Source organism: Castor canadensis, chromosome 9 (genome assembly GCF_047511655.1).
Source record: "Castor canadensis chromosome 9, mCasCan1.hap1v2, whole genome shotgun sequence".
Lineage (NCBI taxonomy): Eukaryota > Metazoa > Chordata > Mammalia > Rodentia > Castoridae > Castor > Castor canadensis.
In genome coordinates, this window is record NC_133394.1 from 116,226,488 (window position 1) to 116,245,565 (window position 19,078).

The 19,078-nt window shown below is 37.9% G+C and overlaps 1 protein-coding gene across 2 annotated transcripts in view; it reads left to right on the forward strand.

The window, feature by feature from the left end:
* The window catches only part of Corin (corin, serine peptidase), a 251,062-nt gene that overhangs the window by 200,427 nt on the left and 31,557 nt on the right, over positions 1–19,078 (forward strand). For both annotated transcript variants that reach the window (XM_074042313.1, XM_020158428.2), the window contains 3 exons: positions 6,519–6,632; positions 9,044–9,154; positions 10,232–10,361. In XM_074042313.1, the coding sequence (XP_073898414.1) occupies positions 6,519–6,632; positions 9,044–9,154; positions 10,232–10,361 (355 nt within the window). The remainder of the gene's footprint in view (positions 1–6,518; positions 6,633–9,043; positions 9,155–10,231; positions 10,362–19,078) is intronic.

Genomic DNA, 19,078 nt, shown 5'->3' on the forward strand with positions numbered 1-19,078 from the left:
TTTGGGGTTCTGGTATTCTGAGATACAATTCAAAAGGGATTATCTTTTCAAAAGGGGTTCAGAGAAGTTGTGTGATACTCTGGTGGGGTGGCTACTTCTAAATTTACATCTGGGGGCTAAATATCTGGGGAGTGCAAAAGTTAACTTTAAAATACAGCCTTTCCAACACTAAAAGTTCCATATTCTAGGCCTATATTATGCAAAAAAGTTGAAAGTACTATAGCATAGTATAGGAGCTTACTTAAAATATCAGGTTTCTAGTTAATGAATTTTTATTAATACTTTAAATCACAATTAAGGGAATACCAAAATGATAAATTGCCTAATCTCTATTTAATGTTCAAAATATTGACAACATTGACAGCTCTAGTTAAAAACATTAAAATTGGTAAGAGAGGAGCAAATTTGGAGTTAAATTAATTTCTAACCATACTAATTTATGAGAAAATTCTCATGTGATTTCCAGAACAACTTATGATAGAAACCACATACATGTTCCCCTTTGGGACATACACATGTATTTGAATGGATGTGTCCAGTGTGCTAGAGGACATACCACTTATATTCACATGAGGAAGTTGAGTTGACAGGGCCCAACAGAGTGTATTAGTAGGTCATTCAGTTTCTGTTTTGCCATTTGTCTCTGTTTTCACGTGTGCAATAGGCATACTACCTGGTAATGCAAGTACTGACTCTAGCAAAGCTTGGTTGCACCCTGAGTTTGATATCTTCCTGATTTCTTCTATCCATTGTACATTGAAGACCCTTAAATGCTTGAGCTTTGCTGGATAATGTAATGATTAGCTATTCAGTCACGAGTCTGGAGCTCCCTCAAACTTTCAACAGTGCTGTGGGATTTTCTCATTAAAACAATGCTTCTTTACTTCAGTTGTAAAATAATTGATGTGTTACAAATTCATTTTACTTTGTATTTTTATAGCTGGAAAACATGGTTGCCAAAGCACTTAATTTATAAAAACACTTACAACACATGTGTGAGAATTTAGCAATGGGCAATATTGTTCTTAAATGTCTCCTCCTCTCATGGTAAATTGTTGTTGAAGCTGTTTTGATTTTGTAATTGCTAATATAAACAAGAGCAGAAAAGGTTGTCAGTATTAGAAATATTTTCAACAACTGTTTGAAGAACTATGCAGCTGGGGGGCATCATTGCAGAATTGACTCACAGGAAGGAAGCCTTAGAAACAGAGCAGGGATTAGCAGAGTCAGCATTGTGTCAGTACAGAGTGGTCCCTTGTCTTACAGGTTGATGGTTTGTCAGTAATTAAACATACACTCTATAGATGGGAACTGTTTGTAAAGCTGGCAGCTTGATAAAATGAGTTAATTTTCAACCTAACAGTTTCCAAGCATTGACACCCAACCATTGGAGAACAGGCAAAGATTTGGACAAAGAAATGAACAGGAATGACACTACAGAGGGAAACTTCGGGAAAACAGTAATGGGATTATTGGTTTGAGTGTGTGATGCTGAGGTTTACTCTTGCTAGGTTTTATGCCCACAGTCTGGTGAGCTACACGAGCAGGTGGTACCTACACTCTGATGCAAGCAGTGAATCTTCTCAGTGGGGTGATTAAATGAGAATATAGCTGACATAAGTTTTTGGTTTTTTTTTAAAATCTGATGTCAAAGTAAAATCTTTCATTACATGAATACTAATTGATCTTAGTCTAAGTAAAGGGTACTCACCTTGGTACTAGGAGAAAGATGACATAAATTGTTGAGTTCCATTCAGTGCCTTTGTATTTATCTTCAAATTAAAAATCATTTCTGTCAACTATCTTTAGTCTCTTCTTAGGCTCAAATAAAATAAAACCTTTAAATATAGCCTGAGCCATTTGAAAGTCAAAATCCCCATGGGATGTACTCAAAGCTCTGACTGTGATACCTGTGGGTTTTCCAGCTTGACTTCAAAAGTTTTACAAAGACTTTTAAAAATCTTTTTAGACTCTTTAATAGCATTTGTATAATTTGTCACATAGGAGGGCTTAACTGGCTTTCTTAGGTCTCCAAATAGCCAGTCTCCATCCCTTATGTCTCTTTGTTTGTGGCAGAGACCACTCTTTGCTCTGTGGTTAGCAGAAGAGGGAAAGTCACTGTGTCTATATGTGTGACAACCCCCAAAAACGTGCTTTCAGGATGAATCTTAACGATTGGTATCTGACCACTCAGTAGTGTTTAATTTCCCATGTTAAAGGAATATCCTTTGGTATTTTGCTACTTGGTTGACCATCTCATGTCTCATGTGGTGTCTTGGACAGGCAGCCTGAAATGTTGTGTATAGATTTAGACTGGGATTTAAATCCTGACTTAGCAATTAGAAGCAGTGTGACTTATTGCCATTTTTTAAACTTCTCTAGACCTCACTTTTAAATGTCAGAGAATGTTTCCTTTACCCCTTACAACTTGGAATGCTGATAACATATCCTATTTGACCTTCAGAAGACAATGACCCAGAGCCCACCTACCATAGTGCTAGAAAAATCCAGGAAGTAATTAGGGATCTCCCTTAGGGAAGGAGTCCTATCCAGCTGGTCTTGTTTCTGATCACTGTTTATGGCAGTGGGGAGTGGACTGGCATGTTGTGGACAGAGTATGGTTGGGCAAAATCCCAAACTCTCATAGTAAACACAGTATCAGGATAGTGTCTTGTCCTGGAGACAGTGCTTATTTGGGTTAATGTTCCCATCTCCAGGATTTCAGCCATGGAGGGTCCCCAGCCTGCAGTTAAAGCCCTTCCCATTCCCTCATCTTGCCTGTTTCACAGGGCACTAGCTTCCATGTGATGAAGGGGACATGAAGCAGAGGTGACGCAGGAATTGGAAGGCTGCTGAGACTTTATAGCTAGAGATCATAGTGGTAGGATCTGTGCTGGTGCCACTGCCCTTATGGTCAGGCCCAAAGCCCCGCAGGGAAGCAGATCCTCTATGCTACCTGCTATAGCAGGCACCGGGGCAGATCTCTGTAGCCATGCATTGCTCAGGTTGATGCATACTATCAAAAGGCTGAGCTCTGGATGCTACAGCTCCTGTGATCCACAGCTCCTTCCCGGGGCAGATTCTGGCCTAGGATGGCTGGATCTGAACTGTCCCACCATCTTCCAGCTCAAGAATCCATAATCACCTTGCTTCCTTTCATCTTATGAGCAGTTCTGGCCTGAAGGGTGAGATTTTTTTTAAATTTCATTAAGTGAAGAGTTGACCTATTTATCCTAAGTTTGCACAGCTATGGTTCTTACAGAACAAGAAGCATCTGCTTTAAAGTTGTTATTGTTTGTATATAAAGTCCTTCCCCCACTCAAAGTTTCATGTGTTGAGGTCTTGGTCCCCAGCTAATGGATCCAATCATTGAGAGGTGTTTGGATTAAGAGTGCTCTGACCCAGTCAATGGATTGATCCACTGGTGGATTCATAATTTGATGATATTTTGGGGAGGTGATAGATACTTTTAAGGTGGGGCTTACTTAGAGGAAGAAGGTCAATAGATCAATAGTGGCATATCCTTTGGGGCTCTGTCTTGTCCTGGGTCTCTCTTTCTCTTTCTCCCTCTCTCTGTATTTCTTGGCTGTCATGAAATCAGTAGCTCTTTCCTCCACCATATCCTTTTCCCTTGCCACAATCCTGAAAGCAATGGAGCTGGCCATGGACTGTAATCTCTGTGAGCCAAAATAAATTTTTACTTCTCTTAAGTTGTTTATGTCAGGTATTTTGTCACAGCAATGAAAAAGCTAACACAAAAGTTATTTTCTGTTTGTACTTGCAATGACAACTTATTTTGATTGAAAACAAGGGACTGGCATTCAAGCAGGGCCTGCGTCTGGCAGGACTGCTGATTTCATAGATTATTTGCAATATTGAGAGACAGAGTAGGCAAAGAAACAGCAGAATGCTGAGCCAACTTAGGATAACCAGCCATCCCAATTTGCTTGGAATCGAAAGGGGGTTCTTGGGTCCAGGGACACTTAATGCTCAAGCTGGGAAAGTTCTGTGTGAGTTGATCACTTGTGTGGCATTGTCCTCCCTTAGTGGACCAGTGCCGAGCGGTTGTTATTCTGACATCAACAGTTATTTGGTTTTATAACCTTTAGCTACGTGAAACATCGCATCTCATCCATACCTGTTTTTAAGGAGTTGTGCACTTTTCTGAATATACATTTAAAACATTATCACACCAAAATGTCACTGGACAGAGAGAGTGGTTTCTTCATAAAATAATATTGTCTTCCAGGTGACTAATGTCCTGACCTTTTCATCTTACTTCTTTTATACTATCATTCTTCCCAAGGAGGTATTTGGCCATCTCTTATGAGAAAAGACAAAGTACAAAGGTGTAAATGAATGCTTATAAAATACTTATTGAATGCTTATAGAAATCATATGTAGCAGGCAGTACTATTACTGTTTTAAAGATATCAAAACTGGGGTTCAGAGAAGTTGAGTGACGTACTGAAAGCTTTCACAAAGCTAGTGAAATTTGGATCTAGGATTGCAAGTCAGTGGTCTGACTATAAAGCCTTGCTTCCTTTGCTCCCACCCTGTGCCTACTCTTGTCTCATTTTACAGAGAGCACTGAAACCTAAACCTGGTACCTGGATCCCATCTGGACTGTTCTCCATAAGACTGTGCTTTGGAGTGGTCTGTTTAATTTCCTTAGTTCTTGGTGTTCTCACAGAAAATAGTAATCAGAATACGGACATTGTGATATTGCTATAAAAATTAAAACTATTATCTAGAATGTGGGTGTATAGTGGAAAATAAATGTTATCTCTTACTATCATCATCATTATTATTTATGAGGATACAGTGTGGAAGACCTTGTGCCCCAGAAGATCTATTTTGCTAAACTCTTTTACCAGCTCTTTCTAAATGTTCAAACTCTTTGTATTCTTAGGAAGACTACTATGACTCATGCAGCTTCCTTCTGACCTCTGTTTGCATTTCATGTGTTTTGTCCTGAGAAGCAGACAAGATCTTCTTAGAGCAGAACTGCACTGTGAGATGTTAGACCTCCTTTTCAATTTGCTTTGCTCTTTTCCTGAACGAGTGAATGTTGCCATTTGGAAGGGGCTAGGCCACAGAGGCCAATTTCAGCTTCCTCAAATCTCCAAAGAACATTATTGTCAGAACATTGCAGATAATGTCTGCATCTTCTGCCAGCCGAGGGCTTCAAATAATATGTCCATGAGTTCCTGGAACTGACATCTCTGGGCCTAATACCACTCTGGATGAATGGCCAATGAAGGAACCTCGAGATTTATTTTTTATGTCATTTCATGCTAAAAATCTCTTCATCTAATTTTAGTTCAGGAAAAATTTCTGTTCTAGAGACTTATTTCAATAATGCTTTTGAACGAGAATTTAAAAAATGAGATTTTTTTATTCTCATAAATAGATTCCCAGAAATCTGAGTCAATCATCTACAGAGTTTCTCTGAGTTATTTGTACTATGTCAGATGAGAAATAACATTTTCAATGAGACTCCTTATTTGATCACTGCTTTGTATTTCACTCGCCTTAAAATAAACTATCTTTTCCTGGGAGCAAGGGACTTTTTGTTTCTCACATGAAGTGAAATTCCATTTGAAATACACTTTTGTGGAGGGCCTGCTGCATGCAAACCACTGTTTTAAGTAGGAGGGTGAAGTATACTCGAGTTCAATGCCAAGTGGACTCTTCTTTCGTGCCCCTCATAGCCAGGTGAAGGCCATGGGTCTGAGTGGAGTGACTAGAATGCATTAGACTCTTGGCATGTTTTAGTAGAGTGATTTATGCTATCACTCTTAGCAGATATACAAAATCATCAAATGATTTTATAATAAATGCGTCAAATGGCATTTATTAAGTCCAGTGTAAGTGCTTGCTACTGCATAGACAAATTACAGTTCAGGTTATGGACTTAGAGTCCTCATCTTGACTAAATTATGTTCATTTCTCATATAAACTCATTGCAATTCCAACTTTAGGTCTCTGACCACCATAAAGTAATGGCTTTTTGCACCTGGCTCTTAAACTAGTTTTGTGGGGTCTCAGCACAAGAGGAGACTCTGTTGCTAAACATACAGATAGTCTCTTAGTTTGTAGATGGAAGTTACATTTTAAAATCATATGCATAAGATCTCTAGGTTTTGTCATATTTGCTTAAAAGTATAATTCATTGTGTAGGTAAATCTTACATGCTGACAAATTGACTCAGAAAGCAAAAGGAACAGCTAAAGATGACTGTTGGTGTGTAGTTGCTTTCCAATTTTTCGCATTTCCCAGATGTTGATTTTGATGTTAAAATAGAGAGAACTGTACAATTTATAGCATGGGATGGAGATGATTGGGTATTTGCACTTTCAAAATTACATTATTCATGGTATATACAGGAATCAAAATGCTTTAAGATAAAAAGAAATTGTACTTCTATGTTATAAGTTTTCTACATTGTTTAGTCAAATCTCATCCTCATTTTCAACTGTGCATTTATTGCAAATAATCCTTTCTTTTGTCTCCAGGTTGTAAAGAGAGAGAACTTTGGGAATGTCCATCCAATAAGCAATGTCTGAAGCACACAGTGATCTGTGATGGGTTCCCAGACTGTCCTGATAACATGGATGAGAAAAACTGCTGTAAGTGCTTACCTGACAGTTTCAACACAATGTATTTATTTACTTATTTATTTATTTACTTTGGTGGTACTGAGGCTTGAACTCAGGACCTCTTGCTTACTAGGCTGGTGCTCTACCACTTGAGCCACTCCAACAGCCATTTTACTTTATTACTTTTCGGATAGGGTCTTGTAGGTTGTGCCAAGGACATTGACCATGATTTTATTTACACCTCCCATGTAGCTGGGATGACAGACATGTACCATTCTGTCCAGTTTATCGGTTGAGATGGGATCTTGCTATCTCTTCACTCGGGCTGACTTTGAACCGTGATCCTCCCAACCTCTGCCTTTAGAGTAGCCGGGATTATAGCTGTGAGTCGCTGTGCCTGGCTAATGTTTTTATTTTAAATACCAATTACCTCATTACAAACTAGAAATTTGGAAATATGTTTCAAAAGCTTTTAGTTTATTCAGACCCTTTGATCAAACCTCTACCTGACATATGCTAAGAAGACAATCAAAGATGTGTACAATGTATGCACATGATATTGTTCTAACATTATTTATAAGATAGAAATATTAAAACATCTCCAAATATTCAAAAATGGGGGGTCATAAAATACAACCATAAGATGAAATAATATTCAAACACTTATCTCTAACTAGAGAGGAGTAATTTCTCCCGGGTTCATTATATATCTTTTGTTGATGTGTTAGTAAGTGTTCTGTTACTGTAACAAAACACAAAAAGAGGAAAGGTTTATTTTGGATCACAGTTTTGGAGGTTTCAGTCCATGATTGGGTGGGTCCATTGCTCTTGGGTCTGTGGCAAGGCAGCACATCATGGCAGGTTGCACAAAGCAGAAAGGCCCATTTACTCTATGGGTGGGTGCAAAAAGAGAGGAAGAGGAAGGGGCTGGGGTCCTAATATCTCCCTTAGGAGCACACCCACAGTAATGGACGATCTCCCACTAAGTTCCTTCTTAATAGCACCTCAGGCTGGGGACCAAACCTTTAACAAATGAGCTTTTGGACACACTATTAACTATGCTATGTGCACTATTGGCCTGGGCTTTAGAAGTACATAGACTCCATATAGAAAAATGGTAGGTGATCATAAAAATGTTCACAATTATAATCTCTGGGTGGTAGGATTAGTACACTTTTGTGCTTTTTAAGTCTTTTTATATTGAAACAAATAGCTATTATCTTTACAACCGGGATAAAAGGATGTCTTTTGAGATATTTGTACTTTCAAGTAACAGAAAGCCCAACCCAAACTGACAAACAATGAAGACATTTATTTTTTTAATATTGTCATGTGTATCACACATGTCTGGTGATGTCTTGAGGCCATTTGTGAAAATTCAAGCACTTTGTGATTCTTTCTGTTTAGCTTGACCCCAGACTGGTTGGTCAAAAGCCAGGGGCACCTGCGCTGCCAAACTTCCTTGATTACATCCTGTAGGAAGGATGAATTTTGCTACTAGAACATCACTGACGAATTCACTCCAGTCAACTTGGGGCAGTGTCACAGCCGTCAGTCAAGAGCCTTTGTGGTAAATTAGAAAACCTACAAATGGCTGCCTTCCAATTAGGAGCCCATGCAGGGAGCACTAATTAGAAGACAACACTGTTCTCTCTAGTCTGCCTTGGTCTCAGGCTGGTGCACATGGCCTATCAGCAGTTTGGGTAGAAACTGTCTTGCAAAGCACAATCCACCAAACCATAGGTGAAGTCCTGATCTTGGATTATGTTCACTCCTGCACTAATAATTGTACTCAGAAAAAAATTAGTATAGTCAGAAAAATGTCATTCCTAGCTTAAACTACTCAGGAGCTTCCTCTGGAGCTGGGCATGGTGGGTGTGGAGTCCTGAAGAAAATCAGGTTTCCTTTAAAAAAAAAAAAAAAGGAGGAAGAAAGGAAATGGATGCTAAGCATGAAGTCAAGATTTACAAAAAATTTAAAAAATCCAAAAGGGAATTATATGTGAGTCAGAGGATAATTTAATAGTAGAGTTCTTTTTAAATAAACAAATCCATTTATGTGCACACAACTTGTTTTCTTCTTATAATGGCTTCAGTCCTCTTTTCCTCTTGTTCTGTTCATGCAGATTTTAACCCTCTTCTCTAACCCTTGGTATTTCTGCTGCTATAGGTACCATTCTTTTTCAATCTGATTGATAAAACTGAGAAATTAGGCATTTGGAGATAGTAATTCTGTTTCAGTCCTATTTGGATGAGTTGACATCTGTTATGTAAGACCCTATAAGTTCTGTTATTCTACCTTGTTACCTATTTAGAAGCCTCTACATCCACATATTTTCCTCCTGTCATGCTTCTGCTGGCAAATGAGAATATGTGTGTTAGTGACAGTCATGTTTATTTCCTACACTTTTCAGCCTTCTCCCTTCTTATTCCCCCTACCAGCATTTTGCCAAGATGATGAACTGGAATGTGCCAACCATGAGTGTGTGTCACGTGATCTGTGGTGTGATGGGGAGGCAGACTGCTCAGATAGTTCAGATGAATGGGACTGTGGTAAGCTGCTTGTTTCTACCATCTGTCCTGCACTCTCATGCCTGTCACCCATTTACGCTAAATGAATCCTAAATTACTTCACGGATTTTGCTAACCAAGTTCATCTATTTTGTTTTACTGTTATAAAAGTTGACAGTGGTGATTCATGAATGTTATTTCCAAGTCACAGAAAATTGCCCCCCAAGTTACTTCTCTATTTGAAAATATCTGTATTGTATGTACAGAATTTTGGTTTCGAGTTTTTGAAACCTTGTGATTTCTGGAACAGGATTTTAAAACACTGTTATCACCCAGCCTCAATAATGATCAATATTCTGCCATTCTTAGATCATTTATACCTCCTGAAATAGGATATTAAAGGGGCCCCTCCATCTGCTCAATGTGGCAGCTTCACCTCCAAATGGGACTCTAACCATCTAGGTCCTGTCATGGGCAGGACTTGAAGGCATCCCCCACAATGTGGCCCTTTGTAATCTTGAGTTACCTGGTTCCACATTCATCACTCCTCCCACTCACTCAGTTCTTGCTTCAATCCTTCCTATCATCTGGCCAAATCACAATTCCCCTGTGTGTTGTGATCAATTACATAGTGTTCCACAAAGATCCGTGAGGCTGATTAAGTACAGAGGCTGCTCTTTTATACAATAGGAGTTAGTGCCTATATTCCATCAATCCTAAATTGGTGTCACCCTTACATATTTGCAATCTTATATGCTTTCTCCAAGGGATATGAATGGAGTTACAACTAACTCCTTGTAGTTAATTATGCAAACCCCTGGGTAAACTCAAGACAGTAGGCTCTGCTTTTGGCCATTTTCCAACTCAGAAAGAAAAGTCAAGAGCTGCCTGTCTCATTCTTAGAGTCTACAGTTCTTTGAGGACATAGTACATTTTTAATTCATTTTTTTAGTCTTCTATCACACTGTGAGCAGTGATATGCACATGGTACTTACCAAATGGTTCTTAACTAAAATAAAGAATGAACATATGCATCTGAAGCAAAGGCATGCAAAGTTATCATTTGGTTTCATGAGAAGAAATGTTTCTAATTAGGTTTCCTACCTTTTATTTCCCCAGTGACCCTCTCTAAAAATGTGAACTCCTCTTCATTCCTGACTGTTCACAGATCTTCGACAGAACACCACGTGTGTGCAGATGGCTGGCAGGAGACCTTGAGTCAGCTGGCCTGCAGGCAGATGGGTTTAGGGTAAGGTCAGTAGTTTGTAGCACTGATGAATTTTTCAGAGGGCCGCATGGAACTTAGTAATATTATCCTTATGAATGCACAGTGAGTTAGTGCTCTCAAACAAGAGTCCTCCAAAGCTGTAGAAATGAATCAGGTGTGAGGACCTCAGTTAATTACAGGCACCTGCCCTGAAGAATGTGGGCTGAAAACATACTTTGATGAATCCTCTGAAAGTAAATGAGTAATTGTATATTAAATACTTCTGAAATGAAATACTTTATTATTTATTAAAGCACTAAGACGGCCCTTGGGAGAGCCTGGATGGAAAAATCTTGCAAATTGCCCCCAAGAGGTTTTAGAAAATTTGTTTTCAAGCAGCACACATTTTTAATATGTCAAAAATAGAACTAAAAGCTGGTATTTCTATTTATGCTAAGTAATATACGAAATAGAAATCCAGAAATAATTCACTATTTTTTAGTAGAATGAAAACACATACTCTGGCTTTCATTTAAACAGACTGAAATAGATACTTTGAATGCTAGAAACTGGTTATTTTGTGAGGTTTTCTTTCTCAGTTCTGCTGAGAAAGGGTCTTAGCATATATATGGGAATGCATACCATTATATTAATTGTATTAATTTCTTTTACTAAAGGTATATGTGAGATTTGGAGATAAAGAAATAAGAGGAAAGATAAGGGAGTTATAAAAATTCTAGAATAGAAAACAGAATATATCACATTTCCTAGGACCCATTGAGCAAACTTGAAACAATTTTATAATAATGAGCCAGTTATGGGATAGTAACTAGGAACACATTTTTTGTTATTCCAGTTTGAAGAATTGTATCACTTCTAGCATCTTCGTCCATTTTCTTCCATGTGACAACCTTCATCTTTGGAAAATTGAGTAACTGATGCTAATCCATTAATAAAGAACATTAAACTTTGCCAGAGTGAAAAATTATATTTGTCAAGATCCATTAAGTTATTATCCACTTTCATAATTTCCTTGTTGTATCTAATGAAATGGGATACGATTGCTGTCATAGATAAATGAAAAGCCCTTTGAATGTGCTTATTTTGATCTTCATTTTCATGAAGACCCAAGGCTAATTCTTAATACAGAAACTTGATTACACAACTGTATATAACCTTATTGAGGGCTTGGAAGAAAAGTCAGAACTACAAAGATTTTACAACCCCAAAGTCCTTTTGACAAGCCACCACGACTATAACTGTTTGATGGCAAGTAGAAGGAAACTTGTTTTAAATATACAGTATATTTCTTCTAAATTTTTTTACATATTGGGGTTTTTATTAGGGTAACGTGTATGGGATAAAATTCAACTTTAATTCTATCTTGATAGTATAAATTCGTTCACTCATTCATTGAGTAAATCTACAGAGAGAACAGCATTGTAGTGTTCGGAAACAGCATACCCTACTCCAAAAAGGTCATTCATCTACTTGAGTGGGTGCATTTTGGAGCTAGTTCTTTAAGAATTTAGTTCTACACCAAAATTACGTTTTTTCAAGGATTCCGTAGAAATGCTTCTGTAGTAGAGGGAGTTGATTAAAATGATCCAAACTTATGATTTTTTCATGACACAATTTTTATGCCCTCCAAGTCCTACAGCACAAATGCTAGGCTCTCAGTTAAGTACTTATTGCATGAGAAGTTCAGTGTTCTTTGTTGAATCTGAAACATCTGTAGAAGTTTCCAGAGTTCACCCTAGGCTGAAAGTATGATGGCTCTATAGTTAGACAAAGGGATAAATCAAGCCCCTGGGTTCTCTTGACAGTATATTGACTTTGCTGCCTACATGTCCAGTATCAAAAACATATGGACATTTATTTATTCAACAATACAAATCAGAATTCAGACTGCCCTCTAATGCTTGCCAAATGCTGGGTTGAGACATCTGGTATTTGAGGAAGTGAGTTTAGGCAAATGTGACTCTTCATGTCTCTTGGCTGCACAAATTATCTCTACATAAAGTGAAATCATCTGGAAACAGTGTTTCTGGGCTCTACTATTTTGACAAAATTTCCTTTATGGAATTAGTTGTAATTCGATTTTGTGTCCTAATCCTTTAGAGTTGGTCAATAGAAGAAACATCCTTTCAAAGAATGTTCCTGTGTCTTGGGTGAAACCACAGTGAAATCATCTTTATATATTATCTCTGATATGAGAACTTATGTTGCCATTTCTTTCTTGTTTACTCCTAAGAAAAGGCTTCTAACTTCACATTTCTTTCATCATGTAAGAAGTATTTAATCCACAATGTTTTCCTTATTGATGGACTTCCATGAAACTCAAAGACAGATCTAGGCCTCTGCAGTAGTAAATCTAGCCTAGGTTGCTGGTCTTGTACCTGTAAACCATAGAGAAGCAGCTCAGAATCCTGTTATGATTTTTAAAAATTGAGCTACAATACATACACTATAAAATTCATCCTTTAAAAGTGTACTAGTCAGTTTTTGTTACTATATTCACAAAGTTATACAATCACCAACCCTGTTAAATTCTAAAATATTTTCATCACTCTAAGAAAACTCCCCATGACTCCCCCCTCTAGCCCCTGACAACCATGAATCTACTCTCGCCTCTGTTGATTTTCCAATTGTGCACATGTCACACAAATAGTCATGCAACACATGTTTTTTGTGTCTGACTTTCTTTACTTAGCATAATGTTTTCAAGGTTCATCCATGTTGTAGCATGTGTCACTACTTCATTCCTGTTTATGGTGGAATAATATTCCATTTTATGAATATAACCACATTTTGATTATCTGTTCATCAGTTGATGGGCATTTAGGTTGTTTCCACTTTTGGCTATTATTTATAATGTTACTAAAAATATTCAAGCACAAGTTTTTATATGAATATATATTTTCAATTCTCTTAATATGTACCTAGAACTAGAATTACTAGGGCAAATGCTAATTCTATGTTTATTTTTTTTAAAGAACTGTCAAACTCTTTTCCAAAGGGGCTGTTATCATTTTATCCTCTCATCAACAATGTACGAGAGTCAACAATTTCTCTGTATCCTTACCAAAACTTATTGTCATGTTTTTTTATTATAGCCACACATACTAATGAGCATGAAGTGGTATTTTGATTGTGATTACTGATTTGTACTTCCCTAATTGATAATGATGTTCAGCATTTTTTTCATGTACTTACTGGTTATTTGTATAATTTTTTTGGAGAACTGCCTATTTAAGTTCTTTGCTTTTGCAATTATTTTTGAGTAATGCTTATTTCCATTATTTGTTTTCCAAGCAATTACTAAGACTTGTTATTTTCTTTCAAAATATTTATTCTATTCCTTTTCATCCATTTATTTATTCAGTATGTATTTTCTGTGGGTGTTCAGGGTGCCTGGAATACAGTAGTGGGCAATCAGACAATGATCTCTGCTTCAAAGAGCTTATATTCTACCACTTATATTATGTAACTATAATAACTAAGTAAATAATATAGAATTTTTGGAACTGGTAGTGCTATGAAAAGGAAAGGAAAGAATAACAGGGACTTCCCAAGTTCAGAATTGAGGTACATTTCAATTTTAAATAGGGTGATCAGGTAACCTTACTTAGAAAATGGCAATCTACCAAGGTTTGAAGGAGAGGAGAGAGTTCACCAAGTGGATGAGGAGAAAGTCATTCAATTCAGAGGGAGAAGTCATAGCAAAAGCACCACGGCGAGACTATGCCTGCTGTGCTCAAGAAGCAGCAAGGAAGCCAGTGAGGCTCCAGTAGAATGAGGAGGGAGGATGGTGGGAGATGATGGGAAGATAATGAGGTGGGGATTGCAGACCTCAGAGGCCCTTGTGGGCCATTTAAAGAACTTTGGTTTTTATTTTAAGTGAAATGGGATACCCTTGAAAGGTTGTGAGCAAATGAGTGCCTTTAGCTGATAGAAAGGCTGTTGTGTTGAGAGTAGGCTGTAGGAGGGCAAGGGTAGGAACAGAAGGATAACTTAGGATGCCATTAACGTACCCCAAGTGAGAGATTTTGGTGACTCAGATAAACATGCTAGCAGAGGACTTGGTGATAAATGACTTGATTCAAACTCTATTTTGAGAAGAGTCAACAAAAGTTTCTGACATTGGGTGTTGGGTTGGGGTTGAGAAAAATAGAAGGATGAAGAATGACTTTACGCTTTTAGGTCTGAAGAACTTGAAAGATGGGATTGTCATCAGTTGAGACTGGGAAAGGTTGCAGGTGGAGCAAGTCTGGGGAGAAAGATCAGGCCTGTTTTGGACATGGTAAATTTTATAATATCTACTAGATGTTCAAGTGGGGACATTTATAAGGCTCAGTTCTGAAGTTTGTTAGAGAGGTCTGGGCTGGAGATGTGTGTGTATATATCTCCTGCATACAGATAATATACAGATTCGTAGGATTGGGTGATGCAACTAATGGAATGATTTAAATACAGAAGATGAGAAAACAAGGCCTGAGTTCTGCCATCAAGAAGGTGGGAGAAGCCACCAGACAAAGGGATGAGGGGGGGTGCCTGACATCCTGGACAGTGAAGAGAGTGCATCTAGGAAGAGGCAGGAGTCAGTGGACTGGGTGCTGCTGGGAGCTCAAGTACAATGAGGACTGACACTAACTATTGGATTCAGTAAGATGCAGGTCGTAGATACAGCAGTCTCAGTGGAATGAAAAGGCAAAAGCCTAAGAAATATTTGGAAGACAGAAATAAAAGTAAATATAGACCTTTTTTTGTGTGTGGTACTGGGAGTTAACTCAGGGCATGACTCTTGCTAAGCATGTACTCTGCCACTTGAGCCATACCCCTAGTCCTTTTGGAGTTGGTTGTAGGTTTTTGGTTTATGCCCAGGCTGGCCTGGACTGTGATACTCCTATTTGTGCTTCCCCACATAGCTGGGCACCACATACACCATCACAACCAGCTATTTGTTGAGATGGAATCTGGAAAACTTTGCCTGCAAAGAACAATCCTCTCAATTTTCTATAAGTAGCTGATATTACAGGCATGAGCTACTACCCCCGGCCAAGTATAGAGCTGTTTTGAGTGAGTTTTCTTCAAAGGAGAGCAAAGAAATATAGGTAGCGATTGTGGGTGGGTGTGGTAGGGTAGGGCTGGGAGATCTTTGGTTCCTCCATTTCCCAGGAGCACTCACTATCCCATGGCTTCATTACTAAGAAAGCTTTACCTGCCATGGTATAAACAGCATGTCAATGAATCATTCTGTCAAAAGTCTTCTTTCCTTCCACATTTTTCTTGTGTGTATGTATGTGTGTGTGTATGTGTGTCTTACTGTGTTACTGGGGACTGAACTCAGGGCTTTGCATTTGCTGGGAATGTGTTGCTCTTTCACTTGAGCCACACCCCCAGCCCTTTTTGCTTTGGTTATTTTTGAGATAGGGTCTAAAATTTATTTCTGGCACACCTGGACTCCTATTTACACTTCTCACATAGCTGTGATGACAGGCATGTGCTGCCATACCTGGCTTGAAATGTTTATTTTAAATAGCACTTTAAAAATTAATTTTCTAATTAACATTAGAGTGATAATATGTATTTAGTAGTGCCTAAGTATGTATTTTACTTCATGTTATAATTTTGTAATTTTTAATATTGGAAATGAATTAAATATTTAGTTTCATTGATTTTTTAATATTGTGAAATATGAACACTTTGATTTAATATTTTAATTTAATAATTCCTCTCTTTGTTTTATAATAGTTTTTGCCCCTTGTACCTATAGATTTTTGCCTAATAATTATTATACTCCATCTCTGAGGTAGACAAATGGACTGCAAGAGAAAACAATTATGTATTTTTGGTTAGAATTTCAATAAAAGTGTGTTTTTATTACAAGTTTGCTGGGAAAATAAACTGAGACTTTATGTCCTGCTTGAACCATTTCTTTTTTTGGCTTATTTATTCATTTATTCACATGTGTATACATTTTTGGGACCATTTTTCCCCTTTGTCCCCACCCCCCCCCCACATCTTCCCTTCCCCCCACCCCACTCCCCTTGCTTCCAGGCAGAACCTGTTCAGCCCTCTTCTCCCATTTTGTTGAAGAGAAGATATAGGCAATAATAAGAAAGACATAGCATTTTTGCTAGTTTGAGATAAGGATAGCTATACAAAGAGATTCCTAGCATTGCTTCCATGCACATGTGTATTACAACCTGAATTGGTTCATCTCTACCAGACCTCTTCACTACTTCCTGGTCACCTTCTCATAGTGACCTCTGTCATTTTAAGGTTACTATATTAGCTCCTCTGCAGTAGGCACATCAAGTTTTGGGTTTCTTGCCTTTCCCTATTCCTCCTGTATGTGTTCTCCCCTTAGTGTGTGACCCATGTCCAATATTGTTATTGCATTTGTTTTAGGTCTAAAGTCCACATATGAAGGAGAACATACAATTTTTGGCTTTCTGAGTCTGGCTAACTTTGCTTAAGATGATGTTCTCCAGTTCCATCCAATTACTTGCAAGTGACAAGATTTCATTCTTCTTGGTGGCTGAGTAAAATTCCATTGTTTATAAATACCACATTTTCTTGTTCCATTCTTCAATTGTGGAACATCTTAGCTGTCTCCATAACTTGGCTATTGTGAATAGCGCTGTAATAAACATGGGTGTGCAGGTACCTCTGGAGAAACCCGTGTCACATTCCTTTGGGTATATCCCTAGGGGGATATGGCAGATCTGTATTTAGTTTTTTAAGAGACCTCCATATTGTTTTCCAAAGTGGTTGTACTAGCTTACATTCCCACCAGCAGTGTATGAGGGTTCCTTTTCCCCCTGCATCCTTGCCAACATTTGTTGTTTTTGGTGTTTTTCGTGATAGCTATTCTAACAGGGGTGAGGTAGAATCTTAGTGCGGTTTTGATTTGCATTTCCTTTATGGCAAGGGATGAGGAATATTTTTTTCACCTGTTTTTTGGCCATTTGGATTTCTTCCTTTGAAAAAGTTCTATTTAGTTTAGTTGCCCACGTCTTTACATTGCCTACTTCTTTACTTTTACATTGATTTTGGGGGAGTTTACTTTTTTGAGCTCTCTGTATATTCTGGTTATTAGTCCTTTGTCTGATGTACAGCTAGCAAATATTTTATCCCACTCTGTGGGTGATCTCTTCAGTTTAGAGACCATTTCTTTTGTTGTGCAGAAGCTTTTTAATTCCATGTAGTTCCATTTGTCCATCCTTTCTTTTAGTTGCTAGGCTGCTGGGGTTCTATTGAGGAAGTCCTTTCCTATACCTATTGCTTCCAGAGTATTCCTTGCTCTTTCCTATACTAACGTCAGAGGTTCCTGTTTGATATTAAGATCCTTGATCCATTTTGAGTTGATACTACTCCAGGGTGATAGGCATGGATCTAGTGTCAGTTTTCTGCTGGCAGATAACCACTTTTCCCAGCAACATTTGTTAAAGAGGCTGTCTATTCTCCATCCTATGTTTTTGGTGCCTTTGTCAAAAATAAGGTGGACATAGCTGTGTAGATTCATATTCGGGTCCTCTATTCTGTTCCACTGGTCTTCCTATTTGTTTTTGTGCCAGTACCATGCTGCTTTTATTGCTATTGCTTTGTAATATAGTTTGAAGTCAGGTATTGTGATACCTCCAGCATTGTTCTTTTTGGTGAGTGTTGCCTTGGCTATTCACAGTCTTGGGTTTCCAAATGAACTTTAGGGTTGATTTTTCAATCTCTGTGATGAATGTCATTGGGATTTTGATGGGAATTGTGTTGAACATGTAGATTGCTTTGGTAGAATAGCCATTTTTACTATGTTGATTCTACCAATCCATGAGCATGGGATATCTTTCCACCTTCTGTAGTCTTCCTCAATCTCTTTCTTCAGAGGTTTGTAGTTCTCCTTGTAGAGGTCATTCACATCCTTTGTTAAGTTTACTTCTAGGTATTTGATTTTTTTTGAGGCTATTGTAAATGGAAATGTTTCCATATATTCTTTCTCAATTTGTTCATTGTTGGTATATAGAAAAGCTAATGATTTTTGTAAGTTGATTCTGTATCCTGTCATATTGCTGAAGCTGTTTATGGTGTTTTGGAGTTTTTGGGTAGAGTTTTTTGGGTCTTTGAGGTATAGGATCATGTTGTCTGCAAATAGGGATATTTTTACTGTTTTTTTTTAACCTATTTATATTCCTCTTATTTCTTCTTCTTGCCTTATTGCTCTAGCTAGGAATTCCAGGACTATGTTGAATAGGAGTGGGGAGAGTGGGCACCCTTGTCTCATTCCTGATTTTAGCAGAAATGGTTTCAGTTTTTCTCCATTAAGTATGAGGTTGGCTATAGGTTTGTTATATATAGCCTTTATAATGTTGAGGTACATTCCTTCTATTCCTAGTTTTCTTAGGGCTTTTATCATGAAGTGGTGTTGAATCTTATCAAAGGCTCTTTCTGCATCTATTGAGATGATCAAGTGGTTTTTGTCTTTGCTTCTATTAATGTGCTGTATTAAATTATTGATTTGCATATGTCAAACCATCCTGCATCCCTGGGATGAAGCCCACTTGGTGGTGGTGAATGAACTTTCTGATATGTTGTTGGATTTGGTTTGCCATTATTTTATTGAGGATTTTTGCATTGATGTTCATTAAGGAGATTGGCCTTTAGGTCTCATTTTTGGATGTGTCTTTGTAGTTTTAGGATGAGTGTAAACCTGGCTTCATAGAATGAGTTAGGCAGTATTCCTTCCCTTTCTATTTTGTGGA